This window comes from Rattus norvegicus, chromosome 10 (genome assembly GCF_036323735.1).
Source record: "Rattus norvegicus strain BN/NHsdMcwi chromosome 10, GRCr8, whole genome shotgun sequence".
NCBI classification, from domain to species: domain Eukaryota; kingdom Metazoa; phylum Chordata; class Mammalia; order Rodentia; family Muridae; genus Rattus; species Rattus norvegicus.
Window position 1 is genome coordinate 103796851 of NC_086028.1, and position 19481 is coordinate 103816331.

General features: G+C 55.0%; 1 protein-coding gene across 1 annotated transcript in view; it reads right to left on the minus strand.

Annotated features, from left to right (window-relative positions):
- Dnah17 (dynein, axonemal, heavy chain 17) overlaps nucleotides 1-19481 on the minus strand; it is a 113977-nt gene that overhangs the window by 48818 nt on the left and 45678 nt on the right. Inside the window, exons 35-50 of the mRNA XM_039087512.2 lie at nucleotides 18643-18799; nucleotides 17737-17841; nucleotides 14231-14388; nucleotides 13708-13846; nucleotides 13327-13554; nucleotides 12725-12862; nucleotides 11966-12098; nucleotides 10729-10856; nucleotides 9907-10055; nucleotides 5354-5636; nucleotides 5081-5254; nucleotides 4712-4919; nucleotides 4373-4538; nucleotides 1737-1839; nucleotides 594-741; nucleotides 121-212 (exon numbers count right to left, since the gene is read on the minus strand). Coding sequence (XP_038943440.1) covers nucleotides 121-212; nucleotides 594-741; nucleotides 1737-1839; nucleotides 4373-4538; nucleotides 4712-4919; nucleotides 5081-5254; nucleotides 5354-5636; nucleotides 9907-10055; nucleotides 10729-10856; nucleotides 11966-12098; nucleotides 12725-12862; nucleotides 13327-13554; nucleotides 13708-13846; nucleotides 14231-14388; nucleotides 17737-17841; nucleotides 18643-18799 — 2509 coding nt within the window. The remainder of the gene's footprint in view (nucleotides 1-120; nucleotides 213-593; nucleotides 742-1736; nucleotides 1840-4372; nucleotides 4539-4711; nucleotides 4920-5080; nucleotides 5255-5353; nucleotides 5637-9906; nucleotides 10056-10728; nucleotides 10857-11965; nucleotides 12099-12724; nucleotides 12863-13326; nucleotides 13555-13707; nucleotides 13847-14230; nucleotides 14389-17736; nucleotides 17842-18642; nucleotides 18800-19481) is intronic.

The window sequence follows — 19481 nt, forward strand, 5'->3', positions numbered from 1 at the left end:
CCATCCCCACCTCCCCGTCACCACCCACACCCTACACTCCTCATGAGTGCTACAGAGGAGGAGAGCCCCCACCGGGCAGGGAGTTGGCCACGGCAGCATGACACAGAGTTACAGCAGTACCTGGAATATGTTGGAGAGGTCCCTGAGGTTGAAGATGTAATGAAACTTAATGGCCGTGGGAAGGAACGTTGCAGCGACTTTCTGGTGCAAGGCTGTTACGGGAGAGAGGCACATCGATTCTAACGGACTCTTACGGACTCTTAATGGTCTCAGGACGTGCAGGGCTTAAGGTTCCTAAAGCAAATGGACTGTGAAACGGTGACAATTTAACCAAGAAATCTGCACAGCTCTCTGAGGAGGGTGGGCCCTTGCTGCTGCTGCTGCTGCTGCTGTAAATCACCCCTCCTTTTTCCGACCCCCAAGCAATTGGATTTCACATCTCTCTGAGCTGCAGCATAGCACCATAAAAAAAAAAAAAAAAAAGATCGATTCCAAAGAATGGATAAAATATTTACCAGGGGGAAAATAGGAAGCCCCCACCAACCCATAACGTTTTCGCTAACTGGCTGGAGGGGGAGGCAGTCTCAGCTTACCCAGGGCTGCGGTCACCAGATGGCTGCACAGCCGCTGGATCACCGAGGGGGCTGAGCGGTATGACAGGTGCTGTGCCAGAATTGTGTTGTAGATGGTGATGAGGGCCTCATGGCCGGGGAAGCTCACCGCAAACACGCAGAAGTGACGCTGCAAACAATCACGACCTCCCATTAGGCAGCTCCAAGTTACAAGTCAGGGCCGTGGCTAACCCTCCGGGGAGGTCAGACCCCAGCACCACTGACTGATGTATTGGGGAGCATAGTCAGGATGTGTTGAAAACACCCATTCTATGTGACGAAGCCACACATTCTGTCATAGTTAGGGTTTTACCACTGTGAACAGACACCATGACCAAGGCAAATGTTATAAAGGACAGCACTTATTGGGGCTGGCTTACAGGTTCAGAGGTTCAGCCCACTATCATCAAGGCGGGAGCATGGCCACGCCTACTCCAACAGGGCCACGCCCTCTGATAGTTCCATTCCCTGGGCCGAGCATATACAAAACATATACTGTCCTGAAAAATATTCCCAGAGGCACAGTGTGGCACAGAGATCCCAGGACCCTGTGGCTTTGGTCTGGGTGTGTATCTGGGTCCCCGTGGCTTAGGTGATTGGAGACATCAGCGTGGGCATGGTTGCGGATATAAAACTGGACCCCAGATAGCCAATGATACATCTTGGAGTTCAAGTGTCTCCAGTGTCCCACAGGAAATGCTTATACTAAAGAAATATGGGTTATCTGAAAATCAGCTGCAGCTGGGCATTGGCTGGAGACCAAACCTAGCACCTCGTGCCCCCTAGATACATGTTCTACAGAGCTGCGACCCCAACCTTGGGTGTTCTGAGACAGGGCCTGCACCACAGCCCGTGCTGGCCTTGAACTCATGACCCTCCGGCTTCCGTGTCCCAAGGGCTGGGATGACAGGTGTGCACCACACCTGGCATATCTGGCAGCGTTCTGAGGTCATGAGGAGGACCATCCGGCCTCTCGCCCTCCCTGTTCCCCTTAGTTTCCCCGACAGTGAGAGGCTAGGGAGTTTTCCAGAGCATGTCAGCCCAAACTCTAACACCCCCAGCTCTGCCAGGGCCAGAGCTGCCTCAGCCCGGAGCAGCAGACGGGAGTGGTTGACCTCTGCTCACCTGTAGTCTGGGGTCAATGGTGAAGGAGCCAGAAGTAGGGTTCATGCAGGCCACGTACTGACAGTTGTGCACGTCCTTCAGTGTCAGTTTCTGCCTGTCATACCTGTGTTGGGTGGGAAAGGTGTGAGCATCCCACCGCAGGGTGGGAAAACGCCACCCCCCCTTCCCTGTAAATCACCTGATATGTGCCTAGGGAAGACAAGCTGAGAGAGACAATTGTGTGCTGTGCTGAGCGGAGCTTTGATGGGAGGCAGAAACCCCTCTGAGCACAGCTCTGGGTTCCGGTGCAGCTCTCACCGGGAGGTGGTCGGCCATGTTGGCCTGGAGAACTAGGTACCTCAATAAGCCTACCTTTGCTCAGCATCACTACAAGGATGCGGAAGCCAGGGTAGGCAAGCCTGCCTGTAAGGGCACCTGTGCCTGAGGCACGCCGAAACCGCTTCCTGCCCTATGAGGAAGGGAGGTCTCCTGCATCTCATGCTGGCTTCTAACTCCCCACGTGGCTAAGGATGATCCCAAACTTGGGATTCTCCTGCTTCCGCCTCCCGGGGGGCTGGAATTACAAGCGTGTGCCACTAGGCCTGGTCTGTTCCGTGCTGGAGACTGAACACAGGGTCTCTCGCTGGCAAGGCAAGCCTGTTACCCAGCGAGCCACATCCCCATCGTGCTCGGCCAAGTCACTGTCCTGACTGTGCCTCTCTGTGTGTTTCCCACTTGGCCCTTAGTGATGTTGGTGCTCTCCAGGTGATTGCTGAGCACGTGTGTGTGTGTGTGTGTGTGTGTGTGTGTGTGTGTACGCACAGGTGTGTCCGTCTGTTAACTATTACGTCGGCCTGCCCTACGCACATGTTGAACAAAGCCCCACAACTCCAACGTTAATGACGGGAGCTGCTTTGTTCCCTTTAGCTGTGCTTTGCAAAGTTTTGGCTGAGAAGCCACTCCCTGTCGCCCCCTCCCTGCCCCCTCACTACTTTGAGACTGACATCCAGTGCCTCTTCCTGACACAGCAGGGTCCCTTCGTCCCTGCCATCTTGGGCCACCTGGACCTCATCTGCAGGGAGGTTTGGCCATGCTGTGGTACATATGTGAGGGTGGCAGAGGACAGATGGCAGGAGGGCAGTTTGCTTTGCCCTTCCCCTGGGTGGTTCCCAGGGATGGAACTCTGGTTGCCAGCCTTTAGGGCAAGCTCCTGTGTCAGCCGTCCTCGCTGGCCCCTCAAGGGGTATTCTGAAAACTCAAATCCAGCCACCCCTCTCCTCCCTCCTTAGGTTTCTCCAGAGAAAGTCCGAAGGCAGGCACGGGCTGAGCTGCAGCTGGAGTTTAACCAGCGGGAGGACCTCTCGAGAGGAGACAGCACTAGGGACCATACAAACCTTCTGGAATGTTTGATGCTGTAAAGCCGGATGGAGAGCTCAATAGGGAAGGGCCTGTGTGTGGGGCCATCGATGAGTCTCCAGCGGCCTCCCTGGGGAAGCCACTGTGTGGGGGTGGCACCCCATCACCTCACTGCTGTCTCCTGTGTTCACGGTATTTTGCCCCTTCCTTTTTTTTTTTAATCAAATGTCTTTTTAAAACGGGTTAATTTATTTTATATATATATTTCAAAGATTTATTATATTTATTTATTTTATATCTCTTCAGACACACCAGAAGAGGGCATCAGATCCCATTACAGATGGTTGTGAGCCACCATGAACTTAGGACCTCTGGAAGAGCAGTCAGTGCTCTTAACCTCTGGGCCATCTCTCCAACCCTCCCGGCTTCCTTGGGCCATGGAGTGCAGCCCTACCCCATCCCCTCCCCTCCCTGTGTTGTCACCTCTGGGGCGGTGGCTGTGGTGGCCGTCCTTTAGGGAAAGGCAGGCTGTGGGGTCAGTGTGGGACTGTGACCTCGCACAGGCAGCCTGGTCCCCTGAGCATGCTCCTGGCAGTCCTTTGATGGGGGTTGGGGGAGGGGAAGTCTCTGGGAACCCACTGACTGGCTTCTGGAGTTCTTTTGACCTCAGCTCTGGCCTGGGCTGCTTCCTAAAATGGTAAATGACCTGAATGGGCCTGGTTATTCCTATGTGTGTCACCTGGGTGTCTCAGGATCACTGGGACAGAGTCTCCTGTGTTAGGCTGAGGCAACCATGTGCACCCTTCCCTTCTTCCTCCCTTAGTCCATCCTGTGCCACATTCCCTCCTGCCGCAGGACCTTTGCACATGGCTTTTTTCAGCTCAGGCTTCTCTACTCGAGGGCAGTCCTGACAGTATCCAGCTCCCAGGTTCCCTATAGCTCTCAAAGGGGCATCTTTGACCTATCGGGGCCTCCTCTGTGATGGGCTTTTCCCCCAGAGCCCTCCGTGGGTCTCCCATAGCAGACATGCATCTCCTTGAGTGGGGATCTATCTCTGCCCCCTTATGGGGGTCTTGGCCACAGTTACTGACATATTTGTGGAGCGTGGCAATAGCACAGAACATGAATGGCCCTTCCGCGGCCATAGGCTGCCAGCCCCTGACCTGCCTCCTGCCACCTTCTCTATTCCTAGCTGTGGCTGCCCAGTACTAGCCTCTCCCACAGAGGCGTGGCCATACAACACCACGCCCTCTCGGAGGCGTAGCCCTTTGGCCCTGCTTCCAAGCTCCTCAGCCCCTCACCAGTGTCTGTGGTCCATGTGCTGGCGGATGAGGGTGTGTGGGGCCACCGTGCCGTACTTGTCCACTTCTGGCATGTTCATGTCATCGATAAAGTAGATTAGCTTCTTAGTGCCTGGCGGGCCATAGTTCCTCCCTGACTTCTTTTCCAGAGGCTTCTCCAGCACCCCTGAGAAGGACAGAATATTATCTACCACCCTGAGCTGGTGCCTATTAGGGCAGGGACTGACTGCCTCCTGTTGGGAAATGGAAGTGGAAGGCCAGAGATCAGGACCACGAGTGTGCCTGTTCCAGAGATTGGGGGTGGGGGGCAGGGGTGAGGCTGGGGCCGGGCCCTCTCACCCTGCAGCATGGCTGAGGTCGTGTAGAAGTTGAAGGGCACAGCCTGCACCAGGTAATCGTCGGTACTGAGGTTCTCCAGCTTGTCCCCCATCAGCACCGACTTGCCAGTGCCCGCATTGCCCACCAGCATCACGGGCCACGCCTTCGCCATGAGCAGGTCCATGAAGTATCGGATGCGGATGGTTTCCGTGGTGTGGACTAGAGAGGCCTGGAAGGGTGGTAGTGGGGGGCGGGGTATGGGTAGCACACAACAGAGCCAGTTCCAGCTGGTCTGCAGGCCCTAAGTCCCCAGTGTCATTGAAGGGTCCTTAACTCAGGTAGGAGGGGACACTGAGCTCTACTCCCAACCACAGCTCTGGCAGAGGTTACCTGCAGGGGGATGTCGGGATCCAGCTCAAAGTTAGGCACTTTATCTGTCCAGGGCAGGAATTTCTTTGTTTCCGGGTCAATGTAGTAGTCAAAAATGGTCCCCTGCGAGGGTAACTTGATTGTTTTAAATTCGTTGATCCACCACTTGCTGAACTCCACTCGATAATCAATGAGCTGTTAGGAGGAGGGAGGCGGGAAGGACCCAAGGCTCGTGTGAGAGGGTTGCAGGGTGACCTGGTCTGGATAGCCGGGTCCCCACGGGGTGCCTGTCACCTGGTCCTGGAACATGGCGCCTCCGAAAGCCCAGAAGCAGGCGAACACGAAGTACAGCTCGTACAGCTCCTTGGGGGAGTCGGGCGGGGCATTCTTCTCTGTGAGCAGACACTCCAGCAGGTACAGGATGGTCTGGATGACGGTGATTTCCGGCACAGGGGTGATCCTCTTGAAACCGAAGCGCAGCTTGTCCAGGCACGTGGGCAGGTACTTGTCGAAGAGGATGATCAGGTTGGCTTTCTCCGACTGCACCTTGCGCCTCTCTATCCAGCTGCTCACCACCCTGAGAGGGAGGGAGGGAGGGACGGCCGCCAGTCAGTCCGCCTCAGGGCTCTCGGCACAGACAAGTACCCGCCTCACCACATCACCGGTGGGTGGCCAGGGAAGCAGGGGTATGTGACCGAGTTTCCCATGTGGCAGTGTCGAGTCAGGGGACCGTTGGGGCTGGCTGCAGACCCTCAGAGGGGAGTCTGTGTTCTTTCTTGGGATTCGTGGCTTTTGGAGTGAACTAGGTCCACAGCAACTGGGCCCACACTGGTTTTTATTTCTTGTTCCTCTTCCCCACCCCCGACAGAGGCGTGGCCATACAACACCACGCCCTCTCGGAGGCGTAGCCACGCCTCTTGTGAGCCACCTCTTGAGAGCCACCCGTCCTTTCGCCTTTCCTCTCTCCCTTCTTCCAGCCCCCTCTTCCTTCTCTTTCTTCACCTTCCTCCAGTATCTCCTGAATCCAAAATTCAAATTATGTAGTCAAGGATGACCTTGAACTTTGGATCCTCCCACCCTCCATCTCCAGTGCTGGGATCACAGGTGCACAGTGACCACGGCTGCATTGTGGGGTGCTAGGGGTTGAACCCGGGGTTTCCCCTGTGCTAAGCAAGCGATCACCCCAGCTATATCCCCAGTCTCCTGGGGAGTCATTCCTGTTGCTACCCAGGAAGCATCTTCTCCCCACTGAAGCTAAAACTGAGGGCTGGGGACGAGGGGAACAGAAGAGCTCATGAGGTCATCTGTAGGGAGGAAACAGTTAAGGATAGAAGACCCTCGTGACATCATTTGGACCTCTGCATCCAGCTACACCTGACTGGAATCCACATATGTGTAAACACAGATACATGTAGACAGAGATTTTGCTTCAGTGAGCTCAGGTTAAACTTGACACCATCATTGGAAGAGTCAAAGTCCATACATCAGATGGCCCCATGGGAACCACCCCAGACTGCATGGCACGACCTCATGCCCCAGCACTGTTGTGTGGGGTAGGGAAGCTGCTGCAGCTGGCAGCCCGGGCTTGCATAGTGGACCATAGCCAGCTGCAGCCTGAAGCAAGTCGCTCAGCAGCTCTGGGTTCCAGATTCTCATCTATAACCCGGTGGTGTTTGCGTCACCTCCACTCCCGGGGAACCACGCAGGATGCTCTAAAGCTCACAGAGGAGAGCCTGGTCCGTGGTAAATGCCAGAGGAGTGTCTGCTAAAAGCATAAATAGTGCTGGGCTCCCTTGAGGTCAGCGAGCTGAGGGCGTGCGTCATTTCCAGGATGCCCGAGGCGTAAGCAGGAAGCCCATGTTATGAAACATGAGGCAACCGTCCACAGCCAGGACCTATGGGCCTCGCCACCGGCGTAATGGAAGTTCTGTTGCTTCCTGCTCTGCTGTTGGGACACAGGATAGGAAGCTGATGCCTTGGGCTGCAACACCTGCATCCCAGTGTGGTAGAGAACACTTTACCACCCTAGGTCTCTGTGCAGGATGCAGGTGGTCTCAGGATGATGGGCTGACATGGGGATATGGACTCAGGCTGCCGCCTCACTGCCTGAGCTCAGGATTCCAGTGTTAGGATGTAACATTGCCTGGGTGATGTCATGTACAGGGCATGCTGGCTTCCACTTGCTCACAGACTCAGGTGGATATACCTGGATGCACAGGTCAGCTTTCCTGGAGCCAGGCCCTTCCTGCTTCACTTCCAGAGGCTGCTGGGGGATGTCACTACGGCTCCATTGGAGGTGGGGATGGGGCTGTGTCTGCCTCTCTCCCATCTGGAGGGAATGCTATACCTGAGGGTGCTGTACCTGCCTCTCTTCTCTCCTTCAGCAGAACTTGTCCTCTTCTGGTTCCCCTGGACACCCCAGGAGTATCCAATCCCTGCCTCTGTCCTTGTCAATCTCACCTCTCCTTCCTGTTCCCACAGCTATCTCCCATGACCCCATCTCCTGTGTCCTAGTGTGGTCTGTGACCTGATGTCTCCCATCTCTTGGTGTGCCCATGACTAGTCTTCCTTCTCCTCGGGTCTCATCTTCTACCCAGGCCTCATTTCGGTTCCCGCCCTGCCTTCTGCTCTCCCTGGAGAGCAAACTGCTGCGGAGGGCAGAACAGCAGCCTCTGTGCACCCACCCAGAATGCGGCCTCACACAGGACAGGAGCTCCTGTGGGGATAATCAAGATGTAGATCTCAAGACGTCGCTATCCTGGGTTACAGTGGACCCCGATCTAACGCCTGGCAGAAGACTGTGTGGAGACAGTCATGGGTGGTCACAAGCCACCAAGAGCTGGTAGAAGTTGGGGCCAGAAGGTAGAATCTGTCCTATGTCCTTCAAGGGCCCAGTGTGCCAACATCCTGACCTCGGGCTCCTGGCTTCGGCTCTCAGAGGACGGACTCCTGTTAGTGGCTGCCCGGCATGCAGCTCTTCCTTAAAGCAATGCCAGAAACTTGGCAAGTGCTGCTAGGCTAATGTCCCTCTCAGCAGCTCCCCCCCACCCCCCATATCTAGCTGACTCCGAGTCCTGTGCCTGAGGGGCCATCCTTCCCAGTGCCCCGTGGAGGCCGGGCCGTATCCTGCTGGCTGCCCCTGGCAGACATATCATCTCCTGCTGGAGAAGGACAAGGATGAAGTCTAAACTCTCATTTCTTTCTCTACCACAGTGCTGCACACTGTGGATACCCCAGGCCTGCTTCTTGTGTCCAAGACTTTCTCACCTTGATAAACTTCCCTTCCCTTGTTGAAGCACCCACAGCTCTCCCCCTCCAGGACCTCCTCTGTCCCTGGCGCCTGACTGCAGCCCTTCTTCCATGGATCTCTCTTGAGTTATCCCTGGCACCTGTCTGCCAAGTTGGGTCAACTTCCTTCCTCCAGCCTGCTTGTCTGTCAGGTGCCCTCCTGTCAGCTTCCTGCTCCATCCAGTTTCTCCTCGGAGTGTCTGTGTAGCTCACCACTGCCCCTTGTGTCTCTTCTGAAATTGCTTTTGGGGTATATGATTCTCTTTGTTCCCAAAACCATGGGTTTTGTGTTTTTTTGTTTTGTTTTTTGTTTGTTTTTGTTTTTTCCCCGTGTGAGTTTTGTTAGGAAAATTATCTTCTGCAACCATGACACATATTTTTCCTGGAAAATTGATTTTCACAGCATGGAATGCTTAGGGTCCAGAAAGGGTTAATTGGGCAGGTTGGGGGGGGTGGAGTAGTGAGTGAGATGGATGGAAGGGTAGATGAGTTGACGATTGGGCAGATAATCATAATGGACTGTTGAGTGTGTGGGTGGATGGATGGGAGGATGGATGGGAGGATGGAGGGGTGGGAGGATGGAGGGGAGGATGAATGGGAGGATGGATGGGAGGATGGAGGGGTAGGAGGATGGATGGGAGGATGGAGGGGTGGGAGGATGGATGGGAGGATGGATGGGAGGATGGAGGGGTGGGAGGATGGATGGCAGGATGGGTGGGTGGGTGGGTGAACAGAGGAGAGCATGTGTGGGTGGGTGGCTAGGTGGAGAGAAGGACTGATGAGTAGATGCTCGTCTCCAGCTCAGGTACTCACCCTGAGGCTGTGTTTCCTAGAACATGCCTCGGATTTCCACCCGAGCTGACTAAGGACATTGACTCCAAGCTGTCCTTCCGGTGTCCCCTGAAGTTTTACTATTCTGTCAATCCCTGGCCACAGGTCCAAGCAGGAAGAAATCAACATCAAGTCTTCTGTTCCTCAGGACTTCGAGCTGCTCTCAGGAGCACGCCCTCCCCCAGCCCCAGCCCTGCTGCCGTACGCTGTTCTAAGGTGAGGCAGGAGCCACTCCCCATGCCACAAACCCTCCTTCCTGCCTGGCCCTCAGCTTTCACTCTCCACCCAGCCCAGGGCCTGCCTGTGAGTTCTGGTCCCCATCAGGGATGCTGACCCAGGCCCTGTACTTCCTGAATGTCCCCTCTGCTCTCGGGTGGCAGCTTTGACTTCAGTCCTCTGGGACAACAGCATCCACAGGCAGGCCAGGCCTCTCCTCATCCCAGCACCCTCAACTTTCAGCCGTCGTACCAAAGGCTTTCCCCAGCTGCCATGCTGTCACTGTCATGGCGAGCTTCTGTCCCACGCCCCATCCTTTTACCTCAGTGACGGGGTAGGGTAGGGGAGCCAGCACGCACAGCTCTGATACAACCCACGAAACATGAGGTAAAATGGCCCACGGTACTTATGTGAGTGGACAGGTACACCCAAGCATATACCACCATGACAGACAGTCTGCTGACCACTTTCTCTGCCATGGTTTGGGATGAGAGCGCCCAAGCCTTACTCACGGGTTCCATCCCAGATCGGCAGGGTTAATGTAGAGTATGCCGGCCCTAGAGACGGTGGCCGGGGTGGCTGTCCTTAGGTGACTGATCTCAAACACCAGCCTCATGGTGCGATTCAAGGGAATCCGCTCATTGCTGGCCAGGGTGAGGACCTAGGGAGGACGAAGCAAGCCCATTGGTCAGTGGCAGTCCCCAGAGGAGAAGCCACTGAAGGTGGCACATGTGTAGCCACCATGACTCTCTCGGCTCTCTTTGCCTCCAGCCTCCCTTCACTACGCACCTGCCTGCGTGCATGCCCAGCTAACACAGGCATCCTTCTAAAACCACAACCCTCTCCTCTATAGATCCTTCTGTGTCTCCTATCCAGCGGAGAAGCCCTGCTTTTGAGACAGAGCCTGGCTATGCAGCCCAAGCAGGCCTTGAACTCATGATCCTCCTGCCTGCCCTCCCCAGTACTGGGAAGAATCATTTTCTTAAGCTGCTTCTAGACTGCTCTGGAGGCTGTTTCTGCCCCGCCAAGTATTGTTTCTATGCTGCGCACGAATCAGGTGGAGAACGAGCCTCCAGCTTTACTCCGACCCGCGCAGAGGCAGAACCACAGGCAGGTTCAGGAGCGCATGGTTCTGTGTCCTCCATAGGGAGCGACTGTTGTGGCAGGTGCTGTCTACAGTCCATGACTTTCTCTGTGGGGCTTTTGACAGATTCCTGGCCACCTTGCCCCACCCCCACCATCCCCAGCACTGAGTGTACACTGCCCATGGCCTGTAGGCTCTCTCATACTGTGGTGGTGATGGGGGCTCGGCTGTGAATCCAGGAGTAGTGTACCTTGTTGTCATCCATGACTGTGTTGAGAGACTCAATCCACATGGGGTCTATGTCTCCATCCAGGACAATCCACTTGGGCCCGTCGTGCGTGATGTTGGCCAGGTCCCGCATGATGGTTGAGAACAGGCCTGGAGGGAGGCAGGCTGGTGACACCTGTGGCCCCAACTGGGAGGGGGGCTAAATAACATGCTGGACACTCTGTGGCCTTCATTCCATCATGCCAGCGTGGACCTGGCCTGCTCAGTTTCTCAGAGGTGGCAGGTCCCATCCTTAGAGGAACAACTGTGGCCTTCTAGTTCCTCCTCATGCTAAGCCCTGCTCTTGCCTTCTGATCTCTCAGCCCCACCCCCTTTCCACCTTTGATTCCCCTCCCAGCCCCGCCCCTTCCCATCATTGACCTCCTTCTTCTGACCCCCTCAGCCCCGCCCCTTTTCCACCATTGCCCTCCAGTTCACTTTCTGAGGCTCTGGCCTGCCTCAGCTCTTTAAGGATCAGCAGCCTCCTGTGGTGGGTCACTGCGCAATGCTTGACGCACATGCTCACTCAGTCACTTGCTCACATGCACGTGCGCACGAGCTCTCCATGTACCCAGCACGGAAAGGGGTAGGGGATAGTTTGGGGACAAAGCCGGGGACGATCAAAGCCCCATCACCCTCTGGAGCTTTGTCTTACCATGAGGGAGAGACAAGATGCCCGTGTAGAAATACATGCGCAGGAGGTGGGTGGGAAAACCACAAAGAGTAAGGAAGAGGGGTCAGGGTGCCACCTCTCACAGGGAGGGGGGCCTGCGCTTCCCTTCCAACCAGGAAGTGCTCATGGGGGCAACATCTCAGCCCCCCCCCCCCCGTTTCCCTGGCCGATTTCTCAGTTCTCTTGGTTTTCTCATGAGGCAAACCCAATGGAGCCTCAACCCTAGAAGCTGTGGACAGAGGGGCTCTCTCATCACTCCCTGGGATGCTCTGCAGGAGGCTGCCACTGCAGCAGGGCTCCATCTCTGGGAAGCCCTCTTGGGGTGAGGGGGCCTCTACTTGGGTGTCTGGGTCAGTCTCAGCCCTCTTCCTTCCTGCCGGTGGCACAGGTGCTCTGTGCCCCGAACGCCCCAGCACAGGCTCCATCAGCCCTTCTGCAGTGGCCAGGATGTGGCCAGAACCTGCATAGGTTATGACATGTCTCAGGGAGCCTGCTCAGGGACATGTCAGGGTCTCAGCCTCAGTGCAGGTGGCACTATTCGACCTACCATCTTTCCACTCCCTGGTCGCCGGGTTGATGATACCAAACAGCTCATCACAGGTGACAGCCTTTGGGTCCAGGTCCACTGCCACAGGCTTCCTCTTCATGTTCTGGTAGGTCTTGTTGAGGGATTTGAGGACCTGAGGATGGGGAGCATCCACTGATCCAACGGTCATAGCACCTGTAGGGGGCGCCTGATGCACACCTGCACGAGGCAGCCCTCTGTGCAGCCCCAGATGCTTTTCACTCAGAGAAACTGGCTGTAAGGACACCTGAGTGATATTTTGTGTGTGCACATGCTTCTTTTCTTTTTAAAGCACCACGCACAGTTTTTTGCCTTTTAAACAATAACTTGCTGTCATTTGTGACTTGACATTTTCTTAGTTAGACATCACCATGTAGCCAGCTGACCTAGAACTTTCTATGTAGGTCAGGTTGGCCTTGAACTCACAGAGATCCACTTGCTTCTGCCTCCTGAGCACTGGAATTAAAGGTGTGCACCACTGTACCCAGCATCTCTAACCCCTAGCCCCTGTGTTTTCAGAAATGGGTTTTGTAGAGGGTAAAGATCCCGTCCTGAGGGCATTCAGCCAGACGCACTTGACTGGCTTACTTATTACTAGCACTGGTGGTGTTGGCTGTCACCCTCCAGAGTTCACCATGGCCCCAGGCAATGCTGAGGGGGTAGGGGTGGGGACAGGAGTGTGTGAGCGTCAGGCGTCAGGGAGGCAGGTGATGGGGGAACCCATGAGTGCTGGCTACATGCCTGGGATTTGCCGCTGCCTGCGTTCCCAATGACGAATACTGAGTGTCGAACTTGAAGCAGCTCCTCCAGCTGCACGACTTTCAGCACAAAGCTATCTTCTGCCTGCAGCTTGAGCTCCACGATGCTCTGCTTGATGATCTGGGAGATACGGCAGGCGGGGGCGTGGTTAAGGGGTGGGGGCGTGGTTAAGAGGGCACCGGAAGGGGGCTGGAGAGATGGCTCAGCAGTTAAGAGCACTGACTGTTCTTCTAGAGGTCCCGAGTTCAATTCCCAGAAACCACATGGTAGCTCACAACCATCTGTAATGGGATCCGAGGCCCTCTTCTGGTGAGTCTGAGGACAGTGACAGTGTACTCATGTACCAAAAAAAAAAAAAAAAAAAAAAAAAAAAGAGGGTACAGAAGACGACATTTCCTGTGGCTGAGCTTCAAGCTGTGCTGATCTCACCCAGAACTCACACTGCCCCGGGAGCCCAGACTCTAGATCCTCTGAAATCTGGGGCTGGCTGGGGAGCAGGACGCAGTTTATGGCCCCCGAATTCTTGCAGCAAGGAGCAAGTTTCTCAGGATGGATATGGAGGTATACAGGGAGTGGGGAGTTACCTTCTCAAAATTCAGGTCTCGCTTTCGGGGCACGTCCAGAGCTGGGAAGAGGTCACCGATCAGTCCCATGAACACAGGCAGGTCATCAGTCACGATCTTGGGGATGTTGAAGTCTCGCAGTGCCCTCATGAGCACCTGGTCCTCTGCCCGGGTAGGGTCTCCCCTCTTCAAGGAGCCAGCTACCACCAGCACAGACTTGATGGCCCGAAGGCCCCAGTCATAATGATCCTATGGAGAGTGGGAATGCGAATGTGAACTTGTCCTCCAACAGTGGTCATCTGGCACCGCCAGGCTCAGTTTATCTCGGGGCTAGGGAGGGCAGAGGCATAAGCGTGGATCGCTGAGGCTGGGCCAAGAACCCCTGGAACTGGCAGAACACACCTGCTTTGAGAGCAGCTCTTTGCACAGGGTGTAGAGGGTGATGAACTTCCGGGCCAGGAGGCGAGCTTCCAGGAAGCCCTCAGCCACCAGCATAATCTCACAGATCAGCTCAAAGTCGGGGACCACCATAGCGCAGGGCCTGAGAGGTGAGCGGGCAGCTGTCTCTCTGGCTTTCACCTCCCTGGCTCCTCAGTGGCCACCTGCCCCTCTTCCCCTGGGACATGTGTCCCCACTGGTCAACCTTAAGATTACATGTAGCTGGGTTCCAGCCCCCCTACCCCATTGTTCTGCACACACAACCCAGTAAGCTCCAGGCCTCATGCCTGCCCTGATTCCCCTGAGACTCCTCATGTAGAACAGTGTCTCTGCTGTGGACTGCCCCCACTTGGGGAGCCCCAGGGCTTTTTGAAGGACCTGCCTACTGTCCTGTTACCCTTCACCCCCTAATCCATCTTGGGAGCTAGCCTTGGGCTCCTCCACTAACTCTTCAGTCTGGGACACTGTTGGGCACCTCCTCTGTCACCTGAATAGAGCCTTCAAGTTCTCCGGCAGTTCCGTGCGTCCCGCGTAGCCAGGGTTCATGGTGATGAAGATGCCCACAGTGGGGATGAGACTTATCATTTCTCCCAGGAAGTTAAACTTCTTTTTCTTGGCCCGAATTGCATCTTGGACACACTTTACCTAGACAGCGAGTGCGCACACACACAGACACATTAAACTGGAACCATTTGCACGTGCAAATGTGCAGACACGTGTGCGGGTATGAACACGCGTGAAATCCAGACAGCGGTGGTATCTTTTTCCATTGCTCAATACTAGCTTTTTTTTTGAGGCAGGGTCTCTCAGTGGATGCGGAGCTCACCAACTGACTGGACTATGGTCAGAGAGCCCCAGGGGTCTTTCTGTCTCCCCCTCCCATGGCACTGGAATCACACATCTGGCATCTGGCTTTGTTTGTGTTTCAAAACATGTCCTCACTGTGTAGCCCTGGCCGGCCTCGGATTCACAGAGATCCCTCTGCCCCTGCCTTCTGGGTTCTGGGATTGAAGGCCTGGCAGTGCCTGGCTCTTGCCCTTCTTTAAGGGAAAGATTCATGTGTATGTATGTAGTGTGTGCTTGGCTGCCTGAGGAGCCACAGAGACTGCTGGATCCTCTGGAGCTGTGAGCTACTTGGCATGGGTGAAAGGAAGCAAACTCTCGGGTTCTCTGGAAGAAACAGGTGCCTTCAACACTCAAACCATCTCTCCAGTCCCCATATCTGGCCTTTTATATGGGTTTTGGGAGCCATGCTCAGGCCCACTGGTTTGTGTGGCAAGCACTTTACTGACTGGATTATCAGTCTGCCCCTGAGTCCCCTGCATTAGTCACAGAATGTGGTGGCTGTGAATTAGCAGGGGCCTTCACTCTGTCATTGGGCAGGTGTCAGGCTGCCTGCCCTCCACCGCTGTGATTTTGTTGTTCCTGGTGTTTGTCATATAGCTGACCTCAGTTGGGCTTTTGAATCAGGAGTGCCCTCTGGCTGTGACCCTGGCTGAAATTCTGTCAACTCTCTGACAACCCACAGAGACCTGTTAGTAGCCGCTCTGGGGCCACCTCCTGCTTACCAGGATAGGAGGAATCTGGTCTGTGCTTGGGAATTTAGAGGAACCCACAGGAGGTAGCTGCAAACCATAAGATCACCACTAGAGGGCGCTCCAGGCTTGTGACTGAAGTCTCTCAGCCACGGGATATTTTCCACCTTTGCACAGTTTGCTTGCCTGGTCTTACTAGGTGACTCTGGGTCACGCTGGGTTTCCCTCCCAGTTTGTAGCCCCCCATGGCTCACACCTGGGCAGGTGTAGAGGGCAAGAATTTGGGAGCATCTCCTGCTGGTAGACCTTCCTAGCATTTTTTTTAAAAAAAGATTTATTTTATTCATATGAGTACACTGTAGCTGTCTTCAGACACACCAGAAGAGGGCATCAGATCCCATTACACATGGTTGTGAGCCACCATGTGGTTGCTGGGAGTTGAACTCAGGACCTCTGGAAGAGCAGTCAGTGCTCTTAACCGCTGAGCCATCTCTCCAGCCCCCTTCTTAGCATTTTTGATCCCGTTCTTTTGTGTCCACAGACATCAGGGTCATCAAACAGGCCCCGTGGGACATTCTAGGGTTTGTCTCCTGACTTTGGAGTGGGGCAGGAACAGGAATGGGTGAACGACCCTGGAAAGAGGGAGTGGAGGAGTGGCTATTGCCTTGGCAGACTCAGCTGGCCCTTCCCAGATTAGGGGGGGAGGAAGGGTGGAGGCTGCTGAGAGCTCTAGAGGTAAGATTTTCCCCAGGCTGTGGGTCCTCCTCTTACTCCTCCATCACCCTGCCCCCTGCATCCCCACTGGCTTTTCCTATTGAAGTTCCAGTAAGAGTAGAGGCTGCGGGGCTGGGGATTTAGCTCAGTGGTAGAGCGCTTACCTAGGAAGCGCAAGGCCCTGGGTTCGGTCCCCAGCTCCGGAAAAAAAGAACCAAAAAAAAAAAAAAAAAAAAGAGTAGAGGCTGCTTCTGCTACAATGTACCAATTTAGCACTTGGCGGACAGGTGGTTAACAGACAGCAGAGTGAGAGCTGGTTACCTCCACCTTTCTTAGATTCTCTTTGGTGGTCACGTCTATGCCAGGGACAACTAAAGGACCATAGCCTTAGAACAAGACTGGAATCCCACCCCACCTCCACACGCACACACTAGTGCTTAGGTGTGCATACCCAGCACCCCTTCCTGTGTAGCCTTGAAGCTCTTGTGAACACTCCCCTGACCTGCACAGCCCTACCTCACCTAGGACAAGAGCACTGTTCCTCGTCTTCCGGGGGCAGGAGCGGTGCACTATCTTCCTTTCCCCATTTCCCATCATTCCTTTTTTTTCTGTCTAGGTCCGAGGCAAGCGGCTAGGCTTGCTTTGTTGAGACCTCTGACCTAGGGCCCCCACAAGTGGGATCTCAAACTGATCTGAGATGGGAGGCCACCCCAGAGGACCTCTGAGCCCAGTGTTTATCCAGGATTGCTGGGCCTCCTGTTTGAAATCCAGGGCCCTGCGGGTGAGTTTAAAAGTTCGGGGTGTTGGCATAGCCCCCGCACTGCACCCCCTTTGCCTTGGGACTCCCCACTGCTGTTCTGTGCCCTGCTGGGGAATTACCTGGATCTACAGCCATGCTTTCCCATCTGCTCTGGTCTTGCTAGTCTATACTGTGTTCTTCAAAGCCCAGAGTCCTCTGCCAAAGAGCTTCCCTCTCTTCCCTCAAGTTCAACTGTCTGCCCCGAGGCGCCTCCCCACAGAGCTCCAGCTTGCTAAAAGGTTTCTCCCTACATGGGTGTGTAGTGAACCCAAGGGATCCATAGAAACACTGTAACTGAATTCTGTAGGCACACAGGCTGAGTCCCAGCCAGTCCCAGGCAGCCAACTGTCCACACTGTGTTCAGATAAGGCAGCTGTGATCAATCCAGCTGTCGGTGTTCTGCACTTCCTTTCCTCAAGACTATAAATACAGCCTGTGGGGGTGATGGGGGTGGGGTGGTGAATTCTGAACCATTGTGATCTAGTCTGCTGCCCAGCAGTACAATCTCAAAGTCAACTAAGGGTTATTAAATATTCACTCATTCTGTCTCTGTCTCTGTCTCTGTCTCTCTTTGTCTCTCTCTGTCTCTCTCTGTACAAAGTCTTAATCTATAGTCCCGATGACCTAGAGTTTGTTCTAAAAGCCGGTCCAGCCTTGAACTTGTGGCAATCCTCCTGGGTTTGCATCACAAAGTAGCAGGGGTTATACCTTGGGGTTTCCCAAGGTAACTTTCTGTGTTAGCACCCCCAGGCAGAATCAATCAATTACGCCCCCCCTGTATCTGACTCTTACTGCCCACTCTGTGCGTAACAGGAGCCTGGGCAGGGGCATCTGAGGCATCGCTATGTCACCCCCTGCCCAGTGCCTGGTTGAGATACAAGGAGAACTGGGCAAAGCTCCCAGCCCCCTGCCCCCAGACCCAGAGACCGAGCAGAAGGGTCCTACCTGTACAGCAATCACAGACAAGACCTCCACTGAGATCCGGTTAAACTCATCAAAGCAACCCCAGGCTCCTGTCTGTGCCAGACCCTTGTAGATGTTTCCACAGGACTACAAAGGGAAAGGCGGATCAGAGAGAGGGAGTGGCCCCCAAAGGCCTGCAAGGAGCAGGTGCCTGGAGACAGCACCCAAGGGCTGACCCCACAGAGTGCCAGTGCTTCTGTAAGTGAAGATCTGGCAGAAGCAGGCTAAGAAATCCCCCAATCCCACCCCACCCACACCTTCTCATTTTATGCACATGAAGGAGGGGATCCTCCCAGGTGGGCTGGGGCTGCAAGGTCCTGGAGGACTTTTCCCTGTGAATGTGCCATTCTATCCCCTGCAGGGTCAGCAACAGACCCATGGAGCCCACACAGGGACCAAGGACTTCACTTTTCTCAGGGCCCATGACAGGGGCATGCTGGTATGACCTTTGGTTTTGGGCACTGCCCTCAGCCTCGGGATGGAACTGCTAGGCTGTGGGGCTCATCCAACAAGAGGGAGTCCCCTACAGACTGAGGGCATCCCCACTCCTCCCTCTTATGCTGGGACTGTTACTGCTGGAGTACCTCCCTTCCTGTTTAGTCCTCTGAGCAGACGTGACCCTGCAGCTGATGGACTTGTCCTCATCCCCTTCTGAGTTAGTTTACCTGTCCACTACTTTCACCCTAACCCTACACTGAACAAGTGCTACTCACTCCTCTCTGGGTCTCTAATCCTCGGGGACAATCTTGGAACTGCTGAGACCTCTACCTCCACAAGGGGGTGCTAACAAGGTACTCTGGATGCCTAGTCGCTGCCCTGTAGGGCTCTGTTTGTAGGGTGCACACGCTCTTGGGTCCCAGACGGGGACTCGTAGCCCTGGCCACATACCTTGTAGTCCATCTGCTCAGAGCAGTTGAAGACGTACACCATGGTGCCTAGGGCTCTGCCCAGGTCCTTGGTTGTCTCCGTCTTGCCCGTGCCAGCAGGGCCTGCAGGGGCTCCGCCCATGATCAGGTGGAGGGACTGTGTGAGTGTGATGTAGCACCTGCCAAAGACCTTGATTCACCTGGGGCACTGTGACCCTGTGACCCACAACCCACTGTGCTTTGCTCCGGTCACTGTGGGTTGGTTGTACTTGCTCAGGCCCGGAGGGACCAAAGTCAGAGCGAGCACAGGAACACTGCATTCGACTGAAGGACAGGATGCATGGGTGCAATCGTGGCCCTCCTGGGGGCTTGGGGGGCGGTCACTGGGAAAATCACTAGATGCACGCTGAGGGTGTCTTGGGCAATTTCTGGGCTGAATGTTTTTATTGTCCTGTAATGTATTTAATCCTCATACACTCATGGGGGTTCTTGTAGCTCTCTCTGCTCTGCAGACCTCAGGGAGGTGAAGTCACTCCTTGGGGACACAGCTAGTGTCAGACCAAGAGCTCAGCCTAAAGCAGGGCTCTACCTGGCGACTGGGCTGGATCTGAGAATAGGGCGGTTTGGTCTTGCTGTCTGTTCTAAAGGGGGGGGGGGGGCCAAGATCTGGAATCTGTACGTAGACCTGCGCAACCCTGCTCCCAAGTTATTTCTGATTGGTAAATAACGGTGCCAATAGCCGGGCAGAAGAGACATAGATGGGGTTTAGGTTTTCCAGACTTGGGGTCGGACTGGATTACAAGAAGAGGGTGGAGGAGGAAGAGAAGCCACCATGAAGGTTAGGTGAGGTCTGGCCAACTG